Source organism: Stigmatopora nigra, chromosome 6 (genome assembly GCF_051989575.1).
Source record: "Stigmatopora nigra isolate UIUO_SnigA chromosome 6, RoL_Snig_1.1, whole genome shotgun sequence".
NCBI lineage: Eukaryota > Metazoa > Chordata > Actinopteri > Syngnathiformes > Syngnathidae > Stigmatopora > Stigmatopora nigra.
Genome location: NC_135513.1, coordinates 10,130,848 through 10,154,440, shown reverse-complemented (window position 1 = coordinate 10,154,440; position 23,593 = coordinate 10,130,848). Strand labels below are relative to the sequence as shown.

General features: G+C 39.4%; 2 protein-coding genes across 3 annotated transcripts; one reads left to right on the top strand and one right to left on the bottom strand.

Annotated features, from left to right (window-relative positions):
- Positions 1-2,900: 2,900 nt before the first annotated feature.
- sec23b (SEC23 homolog B, coat complex II component) lies at positions 2,901-10,181 on the bottom strand. Its single transcript, XM_077719588.1, has 19 exons — positions 10,014-10,181; positions 8,577-8,804; positions 8,162-8,219; positions 7,987-8,073; positions 7,639-7,875; positions 7,362-7,444; positions 7,107-7,251; positions 6,343-6,501; positions 6,027-6,142; positions 5,319-5,442; positions 5,109-5,189; positions 4,940-5,029; positions 4,662-4,768; positions 4,314-4,467; positions 4,153-4,230; positions 3,835-3,996; positions 3,658-3,744; positions 3,321-3,542; positions 2,901-3,168 (listed from the first exon to the last, which is right to left on the bottom strand). Exons 2-19 carry the CDS (start codon positions 8,795-8,797, stop codon positions 3,079-3,081), a joined length of 2,301 nt encoding a protein of 766 aa, XP_077575714.1. The 5' UTR covers positions 8,798-8,804; positions 10,014-10,181; the 3' UTR covers positions 2,901-3,078.
- A 1,017-nt stretch (positions 10,182-11,198) lies between these two features.
- Positions 11,199-22,673, top strand: ccdc85al (coiled-coil domain containing 85A, like). 2 transcript variants are annotated; one of them, XM_077719542.1, is made up of 4 exons: positions 11,199-11,858; positions 12,785-13,868; positions 20,906-20,963; positions 22,130-22,673. In XM_077719542.1, the coding sequence occupies exons 1-4, from the start codon at positions 11,613-11,615 to the stop codon at positions 22,146-22,148; spliced, it is 1,407 nt and encodes a 468-aa protein (XP_077575668.1). In that variant the 5' UTR covers positions 11,199-11,612; the 3' UTR covers positions 22,149-22,673. The 2 variants fall into 2 exon arrangements, with proteins under 2 accessions (XP_077575668.1, XP_077575666.1); XM_077719540.1 differs by lacking the exon at positions 20,906-20,963.
- Positions 22,674-23,593: the final 920 nt, after the last annotated feature.

Below are 23,593 nucleotides of genomic sequence, written 5' to 3'. Positions count from 1 at the left end.
GTCATCATGAATCCATATGTTGAGAAAAATACCATTTAATATCCTTACATAATTCATCAGGCAGACCTACAAGAGCTGAGCCGTTAAAATTTCACAGCAAATGGTAAAAGACAAGACATTTCCTTGCAGCTTTGCCTAAGCCTGTCACTCACATGAGCCTGAGCACCATGAATTATCCCGTAAGGAAAAAAAAAGTGGTCAGGAAGAAATTGTAATGCTCTTTTGTTACACTTAATGTCAGCACAGCTGCTGTCTTTGCATGCGTCAAGGTCCTAGCAGGAACAAACGGATTAAAAATACTAACCAGAACAAGGGATGTACTGATTGTCTCTTGAGGGGATCATATTGACAAACAAAATCCAGAAATTCCATATGGTACTTCAGTGCTCTGGGCATAAAAAATAAAAAAGATGGCCAGAAAAGATGCTGGTATTTTTCACAAGAGCCAACTGTAAAAACGGATTAAAGAGTTAGGGTTATTGTATCATTTTGTTTTGATTTGAATACCTTTTCAGCATATGTGGCTCTAGAGTGTAATGTTTTAGACCTAAGCTTACTATAGACACAGACTTCATTTGTATTTCAGTGGCAACTCACCCTCAAAGCTGCTAAGAGTAGAATTTTCCGCTAAACAGATCGCCCCTGAGGATTAGTCTTCATAATCTGTGGTTCACTGATCCTCGAAATCATACTGTCTGGGTGCTCAGAAATCAGCTTACAGTGACAGTAGATGGTGTGCAAGTGGTTTTATGATTGCAAGTGCAATCGGACGTACATTGGCAACAAATGAAACATCACAATTGTTTAACAGGACATTTCCAATATGCATTCCATTGTATTGAAAGTGTCATATGTTGCAGGCAAATCAATCACATGAAACATTTCACACCAGAGGATAATAATCACATTTTCTGTAGATACAATTAAGGTAAATGATCTACCTACAGGTGTAGGATGTGATGTGTTGGTTGCTTGACAAGTATTGCAATTACAGTAAAGGTACTATGAATCCCAAGGGTATATTCAAAAGATATATGGAGCTAGTCAATAAATGATATTCATATATCAGTTGTTCAAGTGTTGTCCCCATCACTTCTGGATTTCCTTTTTTTTCATTTGTTTGCTCGCTTGCATAGTACAGAAAGCTTTGTGTTTATGTTCATCTTACTTTCCATTTATCCTCACAAGAGTCTTGGAGTGTTGGAGCCTATTGCAGCTAAATATAGGGAGAAGGCGGGGTAGTCTCTGGATTGGTCGCCAGCCAATCACAGGGCACAATGTGTCAACCATTCACGCTCATACATTTTCCTAAAAACAATTTAGTAGTGTTCAACCATCCTATTGTGCATGTTTTGGGGATGTGGGAGAAAACCAAAGTACCTGTAATAAAAAAGGTAGATTGTGGAAGGTTAACTCCTTAAAAAGTAATCTTGGAGCAAAAAAGTTTGAACACCCCTGGTCTAGCGGTCCATCCGCTTGATTTTGGTGCAGGCAGCATGGGATTAATGTGGTGATGTGATTGTAAGTGCGACTGGTTTCTCTTCGTGTGGCAACGACTTACTGACAACCAGTCCGAGGTGTAGTGTGGCTTTCACTCAACGTCTACTGGAATAAGCTCTAGCACCTCGTGACCCTGTTAAGGTTAAGCGGTGTTAAAGATGGGTGGGTGTGTGGGTGTTTCCCAAATATTGGCAGAGCATTTGAACTGCAACTAATTGAAATCTAGTTCTATCTATTCAGTTTTGATATAGCCTGACTAAATCTGAGCTTGTCCACTATAATATGTTCTCCACCCCCATTATGCGCCACAAGAGCAAAAGCTCAATTTTTAAAATCATTAGGTTTACATTACAATAAAAAAATAGTTGTAATGTTTCAATGAATATCAGGTGATATGAAAAAGGTAACCACTATCGGCAAGAAGAAAAAAAAGGTAATTCACAAATAAAAGAGGCACACAATCAAGTTGCTTGGATTGAAGTGTAAATATAATATTCACCAGTAGGATTTGGAACATAGGAATCATTGTACTATAACATTTGGCTTTTTTTAATCTGGGTGTTTAATTTTCTGCACACATTCATCAGAATGAATTAGAGTCTTTAAAAATTTCTAAGAATAGTGAAACATCACAATAAACCATCTGAATTGAAAGTTTCACATTACAATCCAAAACATTGAAATCCCTACTCATTCAAGACTACATATTTTATCGTTGTTTTGAAAATTAAACTCCTCTTTAATAATTTATTTTCCACATTTAACTTCGTGGTGGAGTTTTGCCTTATTTTAAGACATTTTTAATGTCATTCTGAATACAAATTACATTGTGTTGAATAACATGTTAACTCCCCATTATAATTATATGTTTTAATCTGAATTGACCATTCAAATAAATGGTGCCCCATGCGTGGTACTACATCAAACTAAATTAGTCTGTCTGAGAATAGGTCACATCTAAAGCAAAAAAGGATTTATATAGGTCACTTTAGGGATCTAATCAAACTAGAGTTTGATTCCAGAGATCTGAAATGAATGGCTGGAAAGCACCAGATGGTGGCCGAGACACAACTGTCTACAAAGTTCCAAATGAATCCAAATGTTTATCACCCTTGTCTTCCAGCAATCTGTTTAGACAGAATTTTCTTGGAAACCACTCAATGTCAAGCCACTGTGCACTTGTCACCCTTTCAAACATCACAAAGTGCAATTAGTAGCCAGACTTTGAGTGTCATAGTTACATGTAAATATGTTACAATTTATTAAGGGTACATTTCTCTACATTTAATTTCTTTTAGTTGGAGGCAAACAAACATGTATTTGCATTAAACAGCAAATTGTGTGCTGCAACAGACAATTAGGTTTGAATCACTTTGCATAACCAAAGGTCATATCAAATATATAATAAAAATGGGATTATTTGCTATTTGCACACTGGAAAGGTTACACATGAGTCAAGACAGGGAAATAAAATCAAAGTTAACATTTGAAGGGAAACTATGGATTTTGACCACTGAAATGGAATGCCAAGTCAATTTTTCCTGTTCTTTTCAATGATGAAGTGGGAATTTGATGGGTTTACGCAGAGCTGGAGACAGCCAGTTTTTTCAAGTGGTCCATAAAAACCTGCAGGCTGACGTCGTCGGTAAGAATCGGTGCTCCTGTCTCCTGTGATTGCACGTCAAACAAAAGATGAGAAAAATGGTGAAGAGAAATCTCCCCCTCACACTAGTTTGACAGTAACCCCAATAGATTAAATAAAACTAACAAATAAAACCTTGTGTTGAAAGTTAAGCATAGTATTATAGAATCATGCGTACCTGTCCCCAGGCATAGAGGTTGTTGTGGGTCTGGGAAGGGTTGACTTTTGAAAGCAGGAAACGGGCCTGCGAACCTCCATGCTCCGTATCGACATAGCGTGGCATAGGGAAACGTGTCTGGAGGATCTCCTGTGCATCATCCAATGGTGCCTGAAGAAGCTGTTTGAAGTTTTCATACTCAGCCATTTCCTGGTATCCTGCCTTTCGCCACTGGGCTATGGTCTGGGGACAAAAGGGCAAATAAATCAGATTCAGTAGAAGAAAAAAAAAGAAAAAGAGGTAATTTGATGTTCAGGGTCAATTAACACAAGTAAGAAGAATGCATCTATGTGAATACCTCTCCATGGTAAATAACAAGCTGGAAAAAAGTGTCCATAAGCAAGATTCTATCTGGTAGGATACTGCTGCTGTCCAGGAGAACAGGCTGAGGAGGACAAGATTCAGTGATAAGGTTTAAATAGCATACTAGTCAACCATCACATTATGATCAATGGCAAAAATGCATAAGGCTGACCTCTGGTGGACCATGAAAGGAGTACGAGTAAAGGATGGGCTGGATCATAATGAGTGACTGTGTCAGGTCCTGCCGGACAAAGTGGTGCCTGTAATAGGACGACTCATCTGGGCTGTTGTTGAAAACTTGAAGGAAGGGTGACCGCCGTAGATGAAACATAAACTGTAAGCAAGAAACAAGATACATATTTAGTCATTTCTGCTAAAAAGTTTACGTGTTTCAATGCATTGTTAAAGCTGCAGTTTTTTTGAGATTTCAATAATGGCACAATGAAAACATTATGATTCTTTTGCATTTTGTAATACACATTTTATGTACCTGAGGGTAAAGTGACAGGGATTCGGACAGCTTGAAGGATGCGGGATCATCTTTATTGAATTGACCAAACTTTTGGCACTGCAATAAAAATGTAGAACAATAGAGCAAAGAATTCTAATGACAGATGAAGTGCTCTTTCCATTACATACTGGCTCACTTACCAGGCGAATTAACTGCCTGTCAAGCCACCGCAAGACATCAGGCCCCTCCTCCGACTCAGCACGGAACACACCCAGACGAGCCATGAGCACAGCAGCCGCTTCTTGATCGAATGATGACTCAATGTGCTGAATCTGAGATTGTGCATCTGCCCAGCTAGGGTGGGGACACATTGGAGAAGGACATTTATAGATGTAATTGAATACAGGTGTGGTGCAGACTGACGCAAATTGAAGGTGTGTCTTTCTAACAATTGTCTAAATACGTCAATATACAACAACGGTGTGATAAACCATTACCTGCATAATACTGTCTGTCGCATTCACTCTATAAAAATTAAGTGTTCTTACTTCCTGGCAATTGTGGTGACACGTATCCTCCTCTGGGTGTTGGAATGCTGGTACTGGGTTACAAATTGGACTGCTCCTCGGCCACCCTGCGGGACTGGTGCATTGTGCTACATACACAAAGCATGCAAGACAGTTACCATTACAATACATTATCAATACTCTCCTCCCTCTCAGGGACCGAGAAAGACAACTCCAAAATGAATTAGTGAGATAGCATGTGTACTCTGTCAAAACAAATGAACATTTCTGAACTTGAGGCACAAGCAAATATGTTCTACCTGATTCACCACTTCAAAATACATCCCCAAAGTGGTGGAGGGGTTGAGAGAGCAGACTTTCCATTGGCTAGTGCCACCAATGCCCATCTCCTGCATAAAGCAACAAATGACAAGAATTGTGAATGAGAGCAAAGTCCACAAATAGAATCGGCAGAATACAATGCCTTACATTCTCTGATACACAAGAGCCCTTTGAGTTGAGCGATACACAAGGTCCAATGGCCCCGCAAACCTTCAGCTCTCTCGAAGTCTGCACAGACAAAAAGACGTTGAGCTTTGGAATACGCAATCAACGAACTGCAGCTTTTCGTCAAACATCATTCATTTCAGGATTGCTGGAACAACTAGAATACATTTTGACCACACAAAAGCTATTTACCTTGACTTCCATGATGCCTCCAAAAGCCATGCGGAAGTCCCCATTGTAGTCTTTGTTGTAAACTCTCTGGAAGGTTTGCTTAAACAACGAGGTATTGAAGGAGTCTCCCATCACGATGTGTCCCCTAAAAGTACAGAAGGGGCCCATTCTCATGTTTGGCTTTTGTAGGATAAGCTAGTTAAAGACACAGTCATATAGTACCGTATGTTTAATCCAGACTTTAAATCATGTATCAATTAAAGGAGACTTTGTACATCTTTTCTGTACCCTACAATATCAGTCGACAACGTTGAGTTTAGCTAGCAAGGAATGTTAAAGTGGAAAGTCAAAAATTTAAGCAGAGAATCAATGACAATGGGGGTTTGAAATCCTTGCAGTGTATGTAGATAGTAAAAGTTAAATATGAAAGGTGCTATACAAATGACAATTTGATTGATATAAATAAAACTGAAGTGAGTGCCAGACATAAAATCTTTCCTGTCTTTTAATGCAACGAAACCATAACAATTTTCATGAAATATTTAGCCTCGCGACAATTGCTATTTTTAGCTATATTTAACAAAAAGAAATTCTGGAAATATCTTGGTGAACAAGAATATTATGCCAAAGGGAGGAAGAATAAAATTTAGGTGTGCTTGCATAATAGTCAGTACATAATAGTTAAACAATGATTCGCCTGAAAGCATCAGACTGTTGGTGCTGACTTACCCAGTGAGATTAGATAAACACTTCATTTCCAGTAGCCCAGTCTGGTCCAAAGCACAGGCATAGATATCAATACTGTGGCCATTTACGGCTGATCGGTTGGCTAAGGCTTCATAGTACTGAAAGTCAGAAAGAACATTAAATAACATTAAAATATTATTCATGGAATATTGATTGGTCCAAAATAATTCAGTGATTTAGATTAGATGAAATAATTTTATTCATCAGTGAGAATAAAGACACGCGAAAAGGCATTTCAGACATAAATAAATAGGTAATAAGTATAATTAGTATAAATACAATGAATGTGCTTGCTTGCCTTTGTTGCCTTCTTCAAATGACGAGCGTTATCTTTTTGGATGTCATGCCAGGAGCGGATGGGGGTTTTCAGTTCGTCTCCCACCACCATCCCAGGGCCCTGAGTGGGGGGCCCTCCGATAAACAGCATCACACGAGCACCCGTATTAGGGAATGTGCCCTAGGGGGGTATACAATGTAAGCTCAAATATACCAATAATGAAGATCACATATATTGAATATTTACTCAAAATAGATGCCGGGCTGAAAAGAAAATTGAAGAGATGATAGTGGACAACAACTACTTTTGCTTTGTTTTATCACAAATAAATGGGTAACATGGCCCCAGAAAAACAAATCAGTCTCAAGTCCCTGGCAAAAATCTCAATCTTATCAGCTTCTATTTTCAGCTAAAGGTGAGCAGTTGATTGCGCTTGCATTACATAATATTACATATTGGGCAATGATGACAGTTGAAGACAGAAGGCAAATAGAACTAGCCTTTGAACTAAACAACCACATTTACTCATTCAAGAAAAGATAAATATCTACCAGTGTGCACTATTGTATATGACAACACGTGGAGGACAGAAATGCCCAAGTTCAACATATGATCGCATTTGGTCTGACCCTCATTAACAATAATCATCTTACAGTGTATTGTCATGTTTGATACATTCATGTAAAACTGTATATTCATAATGGTTTCCTTCTATTTTAGAATGGGTCAGTGTCTTAAAATGATACTAACTTCACATTAGGATGACAGGAATTAGGGTGTCATACCTCCAGTAAACCAACAGCAACAGACAGAGCAACACCAGTAGACCGGAGTGGTCTTTTACCCTGAGGAACGGGCCAGGGGTCTCTCTGGAGCTCTCCCAGTAGATCGGTCAGATTCATATCTACCTTATGCACAGGCTGAAGGAACCTGAATTTAAAAGTTTGATAGTGGTTTTGTTAATTAACTTTCAGAGAAAAAAAAAATCATCCTCGTCACAAACAAAAAGCAAATGTAGCTATTGTGGCTTCTCCTCATACCTGCAGGTTGTTGCAGCATCCTGAGGCGCAACAGGACGCCCCTGCTGCCCCGATGTGGTAGGTTTTGCTAAACCCAACATCTCCTGCGAAAGGGGAGGAGTCCTGTTAAACATTTTCCATGACCAAAGTAGAGGAATTCAAGCAATATGTGCAAATAACGTTGGCAACAAAGTACAAAATTAAGTCAAATGTCAGCAAATTATCTCATCCTACCGCAATGAGCGTTTTGTTTATGTTCAAATAAATACTTTGGGAATCCTAAATCATCTTCACCCACCTGAATCTGTTTGGAGGTAAGATCCTTAGTGCCTCTGAACACATAACTCTTGGAGATCAACTCACAACTGAGCTCATGAACTTGAACCATGCGCCCAAAAGTAATGAGGCCCACTAAAGCATTGGGAGGCAAAAGACTGAGGGACATCTGAAGGGATTCTTTTAAAGCCTGGAGGTCCTCTTCTTCCAGGCAAGTGTCGACTACATAGAGGAATATCAGTGGAGCTGCTGGTCCGCGCTGTGAAGGGAGTAATGTGGAATGAGATGAAGTGCTTTATTTTCATTAACCAGCATGTACTTTCCTGTGGTCCAGACCTGTGGTCAGAGTACAAATATACATTGTACATACCTGTACTATGTACTCAATGGTGGAAAACTGGGGCATGAGTTCAGCTGGTTGGTTCACTTCTGATATTCCTGCATATGAGGGAGGGAACTGCAACGACACAGAGGAGTACATTAATACAACCAGTAAGATAAAACTACAAAGGAGTAAAAGAAAAAGTGTGATCATTTGTACGTACTGGGTTTCTCTGAAAGCAGAAGTTACAGGCCCAAATCTTGGCTCGAAAGTCAACCTGACTGTAAAATATAGAGAAAGAAAAATCTAATCCAATACAGATTAATTTAAATACAGGAGGAAAAATGTGTTAGACTTTCTTTGGGCAGTTTGAGTGCGAGTCTCCTATGCCGAGACAACACACTGCACCAATAATTTTATGCTCACAAGGCCCAACATAAGAAATTTTGGGATGTGGCCCAGCAGGAGTACATAAAAAATGTACTTGCACTGTGTCAATATAAATGCAAACAGGAGCCACAATGATAGAAATTTAGCAACTTAGCACGCTCATTGAAACTTAGCTGTTTGTCTCTCACAGTTTCAAGTTTTAGCCCTTTGTGTGTAACTTGGGCTAGTAAGACAATTATTTAACTCACCACAGTGGGTTGAGCACTGCCCTGCAGTTGGCCCGGCTACACATGACGGGCTCATATTGCACTGGGGGCAAGTCAGGCCTTTCCTTGAGCGGAGTGAAAAGGCAGGAGACAGGCACCACAAGCCTGGTCGCTTCTAGTCTGCTGGAGGGCCAGAGGTTCCAGCTGCACCTCACCCCATCTCTGTCCTCATTTTGTTGGATGAATTCCTGGTATGTGGCCATCAGCAAGCTATGGTAGAGAAAAGGGCTATATGATGAATACAAGGCAGGACTAGGTGATATAAAAATATGTTCTTATTTATTTATATTGTTAGTCTTAAATGTATTATTGTTGGCAGTTCCTCCCAAATGAGTGTCTGAATTAAATTTTCACAACAGTTTGGAGACATGACGCACAAAATGTATTTTCAAGAAACCTGATCAGCGAGTTAAGACAAGGTGTGAGAAATTGTACTCATCCTTTTCTTAGCCTCTGGTCATTGGTGCTAGTGAGAAATGGTGACTGACACCTTTGGCAAATAAATTGGGCATCCTGAATGTTAATCGCCTCTTAAAAATCTCAAAAGTGAATGAGTCAATGCTTTTCTGTATATTACTGGGACTTTTATGCTTGATAAAGTGTCATTTTAAAACGAAATGTTACGTTAAAAATTACATGCATTTTTTTTAAAAAGCCCCTTAACTCCGGATTAATACTTTTGCAGAATACACAGAGTCTATTGACATTCCACGGTTGTATTTAATGTCAAAAAAGAAACCGACAATGTGAAGAAATTGAGGAATGCCATGATACCATTTTTAAAGATCATTGTGGTCCTCTGGCTACCCACTGAAGACAGCGGCTTTTTTGGATCTATAATTTTCTGAACCGCTTTATCCCAACGAGGGTCAAGGGGGGTGCTGTAGCCGACTTGGATTTGAACCCAGGTCCCCCACTGTGAGGCCGACATGCTAACCACTCATCCGCCGGGTCGCCCATCAGCTTGTTTTTTCTCTTCTTTTTTTTTGTTAATATAAAAAGAACATGAACTCCGTTTTCATTTAATGCTATTGTCATGTGTTAAACTACTTCCATACCTGAAAAATACATGCCGATGCCGAGGTAACGGTCACATGACATAGTAATTACATATAAAGGGGAATTTGTAGTGTTTTTTTACACCATACGAAGCGATGACAGTAAAATCATCTATCAACGCAAATAACAGTAAACCCAATGCATCGTTTTATATTTTCAGAACACACAAAAGGTTCTCAAGAGAAAAAAGTCGTACCAAAATTGGTGTATGCTTTAATTTTCTCAAAACAAAAATAATAACATTCTAGACAAATGCAACTCGGCAGTGTACTAGCTAAAAGAAATTTAGCATTAACCTACATTCTGACAATCCAATCCAAACGTTTCATGTCGTTAGATTAAGTCTGAATTTAATCTTACCTTAAATGACGTCCGTATCAACCGTTTAGCGTTTACTCGATTAAAATAAATACAACATTTGAACCTAAAACGGTAGAATACAGAATGGAGACGCGAATGCGGGTACTTGCTCCTTATCAACCGGCTTCTGCTCCCAGTTTAGTGACGTGTTACTCCAAGTATCGAGGTTCACGATTGGTGATTTTGTCCTTGACGTCAAAGGGCGTATCCACTGTATCCGGAAAAGGAAGTTTCCGTCCACGAAACCGGGGGTATTATATTTATGGCTCTAGATGTATTAAAATTGAGTTAGTGTGGTAAGCAACGGGCAGCCTTCTTGTGACAGAAACTTCTCTGGTGGGCTTACGTCAGCGGACGTAAGGCATGTAAATTGTCAAATTAAAATACTCATTACTCGGCGAATTGATGGCAGATTTGGAAATAATTTTCTTTGAAATAAACTCTATTACCCATGCTATGATGATGATTTTTCTTTTTTAAAGAATGATTTTGAATATAATGTAAATTAAATGCATCAGCTAAGCGTATGGGCGGCCTGGTGGGTAAGTGGTTGGTGCGTCGGCCTCACAGCTGGGTTCGTGGGTCTAAGTCCAGGCCAGTTGTGTGCGTTTCTGGTTTCCTCCCACTTTCCATAAACATGCCTGGTAGGCATTCAAATTTGTGTGATGTGAGTATGCATTGTTGTCTGCCTCCTTGGGCCCTGCGATTGGCTTGCCACCAATTGAGGATGTCCCTCGCCTTGTGCACGAAATCAGCAGGGATGAGCTCCAGCACCCCCTGCAAACCTTGTGAGGATAATGCGGTTCAGAAAAATGAGATGAGAAGCACTCGCGCTACAGGCCACCCTGAATTCAATTACATTCAATTCAATTAAATGTTGAGCTTTATAAATCCTAGCAGCCATGAGGTGGCGTTGCAACTACTCTTATTTTTCCATAATATTCAGGCAGATCCCAAGAGAGAAATATAGAGAGAGAGAGAGAGAGAGAGAGAGAGAGAGAGAGAGAGAGAGAGAGAGAGAGAGAGAGAGAGAGAGAGAGAGAGAGAGAGAGAGGAAGAGAGTGAGGGAGGGAGCGAAGGAGAGAGAAAGAGAGAACGAGAGAGAGAGCGAGGAAGAGAGAACGAGAGAGAGAGAGCGAGGAAGAGAGAACGAGAGAGAGAGCGAGGAAGAGAGAACGAGAGAGAGAGCGAGGAAGAGAGAAGGAGAGAGAGACTGACATAGCATTTCCTCCCTTAGTCTCATTGTGTGAGCAATCGTGATGCTGATGTATTCTACTGAATTCCTCAGATTCTTACGAATTTTATTTGGTTAACAAGCAAAAGGAATAACTGCTCCCGGTAGCACAAAGCCCAACTCGTCTGTGAAGATGCGGCAGTGACGACAGCATCCTCCCAGCACTCAGCCGGCATCGTCAGCTGTTGCGCCTGCAGAGTAAGAGTAGACATGTCGAGAGGAAAAGCGGCAGCAAAAAAACTATGTCACGGATCTTAGAAAATAACCTCTAATCAAAAGTCTGACGGTGAGCGGATGCAAGCAGGGACTATCGAACATCCTCTGAGTATTTTCCGCTTCTTGTCGGTACCGGACCAGCAGTGCCAATGGAGAAAGCATCTCCACCGCCTCAGCCTCAGGTGCAGCTGTCAATAGCCAAGACCGACAGTCCAGCGGATGATGTCTCCGGCTTGTCTGATGAGGATTTGTTCAAGTGGAATAAGGAGGACCTGGTGAGAAGACTGAGACGCTCCGAGGCCGACAAGATGAGCGTGATTCTCGACCATGGAAATCTCATCCGAGAGGTCAATCGCAGTCTACAGTTGCACTTGAACGAGATCAGGGGGCTGAAGGTGAGGGGGCGAGCATTTTTAATGGATGAGATCATGCAGCTATACCATTTGAGTGCACTTCCATGCAAGCACAGTTATAGTCGTATTAAGCTAGAAACATGGTGCCGGACTGTAGGTTATCATAAAGTTGATTGGGCAATTCAGTGGGCTTTCACTCTACATCTAGTGTACAATATTTAGTCATACTCATCATATAGCTTCCCGGGAAATGTGTTTTTTACCCTCTATTTTAACAAGGGTAGAATGGTGAACACGTCCTTGGCAATCAGGTTCACAATTCTGAGGTCAAGGGTTAGAATTCAGGCTTTTGCCTTCCTGTGTGGAGATTATATATTGCTATTCGTGCATGAGCTTTCACAGGGTAATTAGTACCCCCCCCCCCCCCACACACACACACTTTCCACAAAATCTATGTAGTAATGTAATGTATAAATGCTGAGTGTGAAGTACAAAGGTTGTAGCAGCAGCGGTGCAAACGCTGTGATATTTTGCCATCAGATTTCGTTTATTTGATGTGTTTACAAAATATTTGCCAAAAAAATATATGTATAAATAATGTGCGACACAAGACACGGGTTGTAGGGTGATTGGAAACTCTAAATTGCCCATAGATATGAGTGTAAGCGTGAATGGTTGTTTGTATCCTTGTGCCCTGCGATTGGCTGGCGACCAATTCAGGGTGTTCCCTGCCTCTGGCACGAAGTCAGATGGGATAAGCTCCAGCACCCCCATGACCCTAGTGAGGATAAAACGGTTCAGAAAATGAGATGAGACTATAAAATAATAAAACATTATACCCAAACACAAGCACATTTTTAATGTCTTCTCACAGCTCTGATTAGCATTAACAATGTAGGCAGTCCTTGGGCTGAAAGGTCACTTCAATGAATCTGTCTTCTGCTCATGTTTCTATTTCTCCCTGTCAGGACATAAATCAAAAGCTGCAGGAAGACAACCGTGAACTGCGAGACTTGTGCTGCTTCCTAGATGATGACCGGCAAAAAGGAAAGCGTGTGTCCCGGGAGTGGCAGCGTCTGGGCCGTTACAGCTCCAATATTATGCGCAAAGAGGTGACACTCTACCTCCAAAAACTCAAGGAATTAGAGCTTCGACAGGAGGAGGTCTTACGGGAGAACTTAGAGTTGAAAGAACTCTGTCTCCTCCTGGACGAGGACAAAGGAACAGTAGGAACAGGTGGAATAACCGGCGGGAGTGTTGGAATGGGTGTGGGGTCCCGAAACTCCATAGACAGCCAAAACAGTTTGCTCCTGGTCCCCGGGCAAGGGCTTTTAATGAGGGATGTTGGGGATGGGAGCAGCACCTCTAGTGCAGGGAGCGCTGACAGCTCAGATCACCATCAGCATAAGCAAACTCACTTGGCTGTTGGCGTGACTGGGCTCGGAAATGCTGGGGAAAAAAGGAGTCCTGAGCTAGGGCATAAACCGAGATGTAGCAGCATCAGTGCCATAGGAGGTGGATTATCAGACAGAGAGGTCTCTAGCCCTGAGCACCCAGCTGGGCGCAACCGGAGTACCAGTCTGGAATACCCATACACTTTGCCCCAACTCTGTCGACCGCGTTGCGGTTCCATATCTGTGCCTGACCACAGCCGGGTCATGCGAGGATTGAGCCCAGAGAAATATGGAAGGAACGTAGGTCGGAGTAGTCCAGAGCAGCACCCCAAGCACTACATCTCTGACCTTCTTTTAGGCCAGAGGCAACACTACCTAGGACAGGGCGGTAGCGGTGACCTCTACCAGAGACATCACAGGAGCAGTATTAGTAGCACTGGTTGTGAGAGCCCTGAACCTCGCCATGCACATTTAGGGACCAATGAGTACGTTGAGAAAAGTTCTAAAGTCCAAGGGGGCAGTCCTGAGATCCACAGGCACCAATACAGTCCGAGTCTCGACCATAGGAAATATGGCAGCCCAATTAGAGATGCACAGAGGAAATCACCTGGAGATGAATTGTCCCCGCATCATCGGAGCATCTACAATGGGATGAATGGTATGTAAATGTGTCAGTTCTAATGGGATGAAATAGTTTGTCTGTGAACCTCACAACTACAATAACAAAGGTATTCGCATAATAGTAGTTTGACTCATTCCTTGCTTTTTAGTTCGATACACAATGTTGCTTTAGAATAAATGAAGTAGCTCGGAGAGTCATCTGTCCAATAAGTGAAGCTTTATTTTTGGGTGTAGATAAAGTGCTCTTGAACATTACTCACTTTTCTATTCAGACTTTATTTTAAAATTGCGTTTTTCATTTGATGGGTTGTTTATAATGTCTTTTTTTAATGGAAATGTAACTATTTCAGTCCATTTGAATGTTATTAGGTTAGGTGAACGGCCCGTAGGATTTTAGCATATAGGGTATAGATTTAATTGTGAAACATTCAATGTACTCCATATAGAAAACACCAAAATAGTAAAAACAATATTATTAAGTTATTTTAGTCTTCATTGATTGAAATTTGAGACATGATGCAAGTATGGTTTGAGGACATATTTCTTACTAACGGCTTGAGAATGAGTTCTAATGTTAAGGTTGTGCAACCGTAAACATGCAAAGTTCTCATCTGTGCTGTAATTGTAGGTATGAGTTTGTAGAAGGAATATAATAAAATGCTGAGATGGTTGTTGTTAAAATACACCACAATGAATGATAATCGTTTCTCGAGTCCAGGGGAAAAGGGTGCTGAGTGGCACAGTGCTGGCAGACAATAAAGGTTGTCTCAAGGTGAAACGTGTACTCATCTTTGCAATATAAAAGTACAGAGAAATAACATCTGCACCCAATGGTCAACGCTAAGTAGTATGTTTTACATACATCATCATATATCATCATTCAGGAGGTTTTTGTACTTCTAAATATTATTAATTTTCAACTACAGCTATGTATTAGTAACCATTTACCTTTTAAAGACATACTTAGGATAGTTTTGGACCAGTGTGGGTAAAAAAAATAGGTGCATTATATCATCTGCTGTTTTAAGGTAATGCGTAACATAATCTTTACCTGATTTGAGTGCCCAGATGTTTTAATATTATAATTTCAAATTGCTCTGCTTCCATTTTTAGCTATACTATTGCTTCAGAGATGATTGTCTAGTACAGTTGTAAACATTTCTACTTTGTCCGCTTTGCAATCTCTTTGGATTGCAATGGATTATTCTAAAGACACATTCAGTATTTTTCATCTGGGTCTTGTTTCAGTTTGTGCTTTTTAGTGGTGGCAGAGATGAACTCCTTTACGGTATACAATGTATCTTTTTGAAATTATGTCTATATGGACTTCGGGCCCAGCGGTTGAGTGGTTTTGGCGTCCAGGAATCAAATCCAGGTCGGTCCACCTAAGTGGAGTTTGCATGTTCTCTCTGGCCTGCGTGGGTTTCTTCTGGGTACTCCGCTTTCCTACCACATTCCAAAGACACTCTAAATCGCTGTAATGAATGTTGTAATAAAGTCATATTGTGTTTTGGTTATTTTTCAGTCACTGTGCTGCCATATCTACCCAGAGCATAACCCCTCTGGGACTGCTCTGTTAACACAGGCCTGTAAAATACATAGACTTTGAAACAATACTTTCTCTTAGTTCATGACAGAAATGCATATATATATATATATATATATATATATATATATATATATATATATATATATATATATATATATATATATATATATATATATATATATATATATATATATATATATATATATATATATATATATATATATATATATATATATATATATATATATATATATATATATATATATATATATATATATATATATATATATATATATATATATATATATATATATATATATATATATATATATATATATATATATATATATATATATATATATATACGCACATTTTTTAAAGGCTTTAATTCCTATTTTTGTGTGTGTCAGCTGCTGACCCATCCTTGTTTGTTCTTTTTTTGGATGAAGAACAAATTTAATTCCTATGTCGTTGTAGTACACTCCACTTTCTGGGATTATCCCATAAGCTCTTTGCACAGTATTATTTCAATTTTCATGAATTTGTGCGTGTGTGTTTGTGTTTATGAGATGGCTTTCTCTGTGGCTGAGTTGCTGTTGACAAATGAAAGTCTCATGTTCATGTGGCACTCAGTAGTGCACAAGTTTAAGCCTTTTAAATTCCCGGCAAAAATAAAACTCTGACCTCTGCTCTGCCTCTCATGCAAAGCTTATCACACGTCAATTATTTTTGTTAGTGGCAAAAAGAGCAGAACCATGCAAATATTTGGAGAACTCCAAAAAAATATGCTCAAAATAATACCAATTGAACACAATATCAGAAGAAATCCTAATTATTTTCTAAAATGAAGCTTTTTGTGCAGCTCAAAGGCAATCCAGTCCAAAAAATACTGCAATTTTTTTCATTCAATTGCTAGTTTGTTAGTCAACAGGCCTTTTTGAAAGTAACAGGCACCATGTTTTTCAAGATGGCTTTTTTTGCTAAATCAAGACTGCCTTATCCAAATTATTGTTCCAGATTGCTCATGTGCTCGTAGACATATTAGTTTTAACTTATTAAATGTGTTTTTAAATGTAATTGTTGATCTTCTTGTCTATTATGCTGAATTACACGTTGTTTGCGGGGTTAAAGCTTTTTGCTCACTGTTCTTTTTCGGTCATCCTAATTGGTTTGCAGTGCTGAAACAGCTGTTAGATCGAGAGGGGAAATGAACACAAAGCACTCTTTCAGGAAGATTTTGGTGGATGTACTGATTGGCAGGCTGAGCCCAGGAAAGAGGATTGAATATGTATTTGAGTGGATTACTTCCCCCCTTTCACCACCATACCAATCCCTTCTGTCCATTTTTCCGCCTTCTTCACTTATTTCTTTATTCTTCCAATTCCACTCTGTTAACTTCCCCCCTACTTGTTGGGAGGAAATCCTCCCTGATAAATTGTGGAGTGTCTCATCCTCAGCAACTGATGAAGAAAACCAAATGTTTGTCACAGCTGTTCTTAAGAAAGGATCTATTTGGCTGCTGTGACTCTAATGGATTAATATTAATAACAGAAATCATCATTTGTGCCACTATTCTGTCAGCTTTGCTGCTTGCAAGTTAGCAGCACATTGCTGTCACATTAAAAAGTTCATATCACTGTGTAATGTGATAGATTTAAGGCGATAACATCATAATTGTATCAGTTAGTGACTGTATTTAGTCATTTATTTCATTTACGAGTGACAAAAAGGACTTTGTCAGTGAGCTAAACAAGCATTCAGAGGAAAGTCATATGGTAGGAGAGTTAAATGTTTGACTTCCACATTTGGAAATACATGAAGACGAAATTCCTTCTGGCTCAGGGCACTCGCGGTTTGTTTTTAAATATTTAATTTCTCCTTTACTACAATGCTGCTCAATAAAACAAAGTATTAAACCCAATGCTTGTACATTCACCATCAGCATATACAGCAACATATTTTCATTTCCATTTCAGCTCACTTGAGTTTTTTGGGAACTAGACAGAATGCTGTGCAAAGCAGAGCGTACGAGTTTAGCAAGAGTGTGTCTTCAAATATAGACTGGGCATGCTGGCAAATTGACATCACTTTGGCTCTGACCCTATCAAAAGCTGATATAAGTTTTTAGCTGCAGGAAAATTGAATGACATTTATGTATAATCTTAATGAACTACTGAAGTTAAAACCTGAAAAATCCCTTTCATAATTGAATCGAATGTTTTTATTGTCATTGTACAAGTATAATGAGATTTAAATCTTTTACCACATAGTGTACACATAATAACATCTCAGAATTGACGATTTACACCTTAGTAAATACCAGTAGAAATTCCAATCATTTGCCAAAAGGAATTCTGGTCTTAAATGTTTGACTTTTTATAAAGCTTAATAGGCGGCATGGTGGGAAAGAGGTAAGCACATCGGATTCACATTTGAGGGTTTGATCTCAGGTGTGTTCCTACTGTGTGGAGTTGGCATGTTCTCCCCAGGCTTGCATGTTTTTTCTTCAGGTACTCCTCATAAAATATGCATCGTCGGCTGGTTGAAACCTCTTTATTGCCCCTTGGAGTGTGAGCGTGAGTGATTGTATGCCTCCTTGTACCCTGCAATTGGCTGGGTGTCCCCTGTCCTGTGTCCATCGTTAGCTGAGATAGACTCCAGCACTCCTGTGACCCTTGTAAGGATAAGTGGTTCGGAAAATGAATGAATGAATGACACTAAATTATAAAATAATGACTGTCGAGAGTGTTGAATTTTTCAAATGTGGTCAAGGACTTAAAGATATGCAACACAGTGTGCATAGATCTCCTTAGAATATAACGTTTTGATGGTTGTTGAGAGTAAAATTGAATGGAAGGAAGCTTCCTAATATTCCGACTCTAGTAACTGTACGAGTTAGAAGGCAGGCATCTCTCTGTGTACTAGCATCACCCCAGCACAAGCCCCTGAGGTATGTGACAAATGTTCCACAGTAACCCCAGTCATGCAGTAGACACGCAAACCCAGTCAAGTGGAGAAGGGTCTTTGTCCTTTTTAGACAGTGCCACCGGGGAATGGCTCAGTGAGCTGAAAGGAAATTAGTTTGCTAGGCCAGGTAATTACCTGGAAGTTTAGACATAGCTGCCGTTTTGCAGGTCATGACTGTGCCGGAGGGAAACTGTCTGTCTATTCCAAAGTCAACCGGAAGAGACCGTATTTGTGTATGTACCACGTATAGTTGAGTTGAGTAGAAGTTGGGTGCCATCTTGATATCTGTGTGGATGGTGGTATCAGATGACCAGAAGACCGTGTGGAAAGGAGAAGTGGAATTGCAGAGTGGGGGTTGGTATTCCATGGACAGTATGCTGGCTCTCAGCAAGGATGGCCTTTAGTATTTGTCATTTAGTATTTTCTGTCTTCTTGAATTTCAACCCAAACATATTTCCTTACATCTATAGATGTTCATGAACATTGTGGAGGTTCACCTGTGCGGAGTTTGCATGGTCCGAGCCTATGTGGGTTTTCTCCGGTACTCCAATTTCCTCCCACATTCCAAAAACATGCTTGGTAGGCTGATTGGCTGGACACTGATTCAGGGTGTCCCCTGCCTCTGGCCTGAAGTCAGCTGGGATAGGCTCCAGCGCGACCCTATTCAAGATAAAGCGGTTCAGAAAACGAGATGAGCTTTTCTTGTCATTTATCAGTGGTAGGCTGCCACTCTGAGTTGTGTTGCAAAATGGCACAGAAAATTTGTAATGTGTTTTTTTTTACAATTCAGCTTGGATTTTATTTTGTGCGTATGTTTGCCGTGCGCAGAGAACACGAGAGTAGTGCACAATTGCGCATGCATGCAGTTCACTGGGAACATTGGTCAGAGCTACTTGTAAAACATCTGCTCAGGGCAGTCCAGTTGATCTCACCAACACAGCAATCTGACTGACTGACTGAATGACTTCTCCTTTACAGAAGGTCACTGATCTCTCCTGCATTTCAATGGGCATTCATGTCCAGCTTGCCTGAATAATTTATGTGGCACATTTACAGCGATCTGAGAAGAATGGTCATGTGAAATTACCTTGCATTGATCTAAAAAAATTGTGAGAATAACAGAGAAGACAATTGACTGTTAAAAGCGGATTGAGAGATAAATGGCACTGAGGACCAGACATCAATAACAAATTGATTACATAGTTTGAAGAAACATTTTCTTGGATCAGTCACTAGTCATTCATCACTCTTTAAGTAAAGTCATTACATTTATCTCATCTCATCTGATCTAATTTTCTGAACCGCTTTATCCTCATTAGGGGAGCGGGGGTTGCTGCGGCTTATCCCAGCTGACTCCGGACCAGAGGCGAAGGACACCCTGAATTGGTGGCCTGCCGATCGCAGGACAGAAGGAGATGGACAACCATGCATACCTAGGGGCAATTTAGAGTGTCCATTTTTAAAAAATGCGATGTACTGAAGCCGCAAAGTGGTGAAGGTTCACAGTACACAATATTGATTTATTTAGACTCCTCATGTGCAGCCCATCTTAAGCTCCTTGCAGTAGATATACGGACATAACCATTGGATCGATATTTTAACAACGTACTTTTATGTGCTAGTTGTGAAAGTCCATCACTACACTAATGCTGTACAAAATGGGTACACTAGTAAAATCTCAAATACGTATATTATGTAAAACTGATCAAATGTGATTTAGCCAGTGAGGGAAAATTCTTTTAGCCCATTTCCTGCATTTACTTTAGTGCAGCCAAGTACACCCCAGACTTCCTGTTCTATATGGATACATTATTGCAAACAGGATATCTGATTGCTGCTTCAAGCTGACAGGATATAGGTGTGCATTTGTGTAAGTCTGTGCATGGGCATACTCATTGATTTTTGAAGATGCACTTCAATATTTTCTCCCTTCAATGGTAGTATGATTTAACTGGAAACTCCAAAATGCAGTCTGGTTGATGTAGAGGTTCACTCGCCTGACTTCGATGTGGGCAGGTGTGGGCTCGATTCCCACTGTTGGTGGTATGATTAGGAGTGTGGATGGTCATTTGTCTCTCTGTTTCATAGTCTGTGTTTTGCGCAAAGACAGCTGGGTTAGGCTCCAGCAACCCCCCAACCTACCCAAACTTTTTAACTGTCATTTTTACATTTCAGTCACACAAATAAATATCTGATGTGATGATAGATGGAATAACTTGCTTTGAGTGTGAGCGTGAATGGTTATTTGTCTTCTAATTACTAACACTAATTCAGTGTGTTCCCTGTTCTGGCTCAAAGTCATCTGGGATAGGTAGGCTCCCCCCCCCCCCCCCCCACCCACCCCCATGACCCTAGTAAGGATGAATCAGTTCAGAAAATGAGATGAGAGATGTATCTAACTTTTTATGGGACTCAAAGCACACGTCATATCTGTATCATTCGATTAATGTGGCGTTTCTTTCAAGTCAAAACAATACTCTAAACAAATGTTCACCTCTTTTATGACTTCCCCTCTCTTATTCCCTTTACTGTCATCTTTTCCCTTTCTTTTCTCTTAGCTTTGATATCAGCTGGCTGCTGCACCAACAATTGCAGAAATGTCAAGCTATGGGACAGGTAAGGTTTTTTTTGTTTGTTTCAGTTCTTTATGATAGCGTTTGCATTCATTAGAGAAAAACATGAATGCCAAATGAAGGTCAATGCATGTTCTTCTCCACCAGGCTGAATAATCCTGTAATTATATGCTATCATGCAGTCCTTTTTTGTCTGCCTCTCTTCAAAACTATTTAGTCAGAAATTCTAGGCCTGACCGGACATTTATCTCAACTATGAGCATACTCATCTTAATTTCACAAAATGTTTTCTAATTGTTTCGGGGTGATCGCTGATAATCTTTCTAACTAGTGTGGTAAAGTTGATCTAGTTTATTAACTCTAACATTTATATATTCGGGTATCAACCCAGTAGGTGGAAAATTGGAGGGGACCCTGTCCCTAGCTGTATTACTCTACATTTTCAATCAGAACCTATAGTGGCAGGGTGAAATGGCTGTGTTAATATTTAATGACTGCAAGACAATATGGCATACCCTCCCTCTAAATCTTAAAGGCCCCTCTGGCGTCTCCTATCACAGGAAACCACCTACACGTGAACATGTATAGAGTAATTACAGTCATGTTTTCACAAATTTCTTGTTCTCTGAAATCATGGATTTGGCAACGCACTTGGCTCTCTTTCATATACATCTGGCATTCAGGTGCAGAAAAAAAACTTTAAGAGGATATTTTTTTGATCTCACAAAATCAACAAAACTGAACCTAGTTGAGATTTGTCCGTTTGTTCTCTTGTGCAGGCAGAAGCAGGGGGATCAGTCAATAATACACACCCCAAAAAACACTACATTTAAAATCAAGTTATTTGCAGCATTTCCTTTGTTTCTCTTGACACCTGCTTTTAATTCATTTTCAAAATCTTTCACTCATCCACTAATGACATTTTTTCAAATTTTACATTGTAGATCGTGAAACAAATTATGCAAATTCAATGTAAAATATGCTTATAAATCTAAATGAAGCCCGATACTGGGTGAGATGTAGCCTTGGATAAGTCCATGTGAGAGTGGACTAGGCGGCAGTTTATGACCTCGAGCCGAACAATAGAAAGACTTTCAATGATTTAACAAAGAAATGAATTACTACACATATATGTATAATAGTAATACAGAATAAACCCAACAGTCACATTAAACATCTTTTTATTATTACTTTCCATTTATTTTCCAGTTTTGATGCCTCCTCTTGATCCCACTGCCATCATTCCTCAGAGGAGTATGGATTACAGAGGTTCAGCCTTCTGCATCCATGGTCTCAAAAGCTGTAACAACATGGCCCAAGGCACCAGACGGTCTGCTCTCCATCCATGACATCATTCAAGTCTACAGAGCCAGAAAACAACCTGCCTTCTTGTTCTCATTTCTACAACTCAGTAGTGTGCTTTGGGGAGTTGATTAATTCTGTTGATAAGAGTAAAACTGTTAAAATGATGGTCAATTTATTATAATGAACTTTTCTTCCTGCCAATTATGATATAGCTATCTCACGCAGAGAATTCTGAAATATTGATGCATGTTGGAAAACTTAAAACTATTGAGAATTCAGAGAGAAATTGTACAAAAAGGAAAGCTCTAGATGTTCGTTCAAGCTGGACTATATTTCCTGATACGTGAACATCGCTGTGCCTGCTTAACCTCGACATGGTTGGGTAAACACCCGTAATGAGATATTGAGAAGCTGAATAAAAAAAGCTAGCCTTTATGTAACGCGCTGATGAACGGTTTTCATGGAATTGCTTTATTTTGCCAGAATTTGAATCAGATCGAATGATTCAAAAGCTATGCTAAGGTTTTAGATATTATTGGTATGAAACATAAATAACTTGTTACAAGTTTTCATCAAAATATGCCAGCTCTAATATTGATTAATATCATTAGCCAACGTAACTTTATGTGCAAAATCACACAAAATTGTCACAAGAACAGACTTGTATGCTTGCTGCCTTCCATCTGTTTACAAATTTTTGGTGGAGAAGCACATAATTCATTTTCCCACATTTTTTATTTTTCCTATTTTAAGTTTTGAACGCTATACTACTCCTTCCACTTTCACATTTATTTCACTACCTTATAAAAAAAGTGAAATTAAGACTCCTACATATTTTTCCGTGTCTTAAGCCAAGAGTACCATTATAGCTGCTGAAAGATATTTGCAGTTATATAAAATGCAATGTCCAGAAATGATTTCATTTTGTATTAACATCTCTGATAAATCGCCTAGATTGAAGGGATACATTTTTTTAAACAAGAAAACAAAGTCCAAGTAAATGTAAATGATTGGATTAGTTTTCTATATATACATATGAATATAATCAACAACAGTATATCACTATATTATGATCATTATTTTTGATTTCCAGATATTAGAGCTATATCAAGATGTATAGAATATATATATATATATATCAAATATTAAACAGAGTTCTTTACGTAAAAGTGTGCACCATTTTTTTCAGTCATGCGGAATATGTGTGGCCGAAATGGAGACATTTTATTTTCATCCAGAGGCTCTTGTCATATAAAATCTAACGGAAAAACCATAAAAGCAGCAAAGTAACAAAAGTGTCTAGCAGTGAATACCTAATGTATGATATGTTATTCAATATTTTTCATGTGACAACAAATGACCGAATAT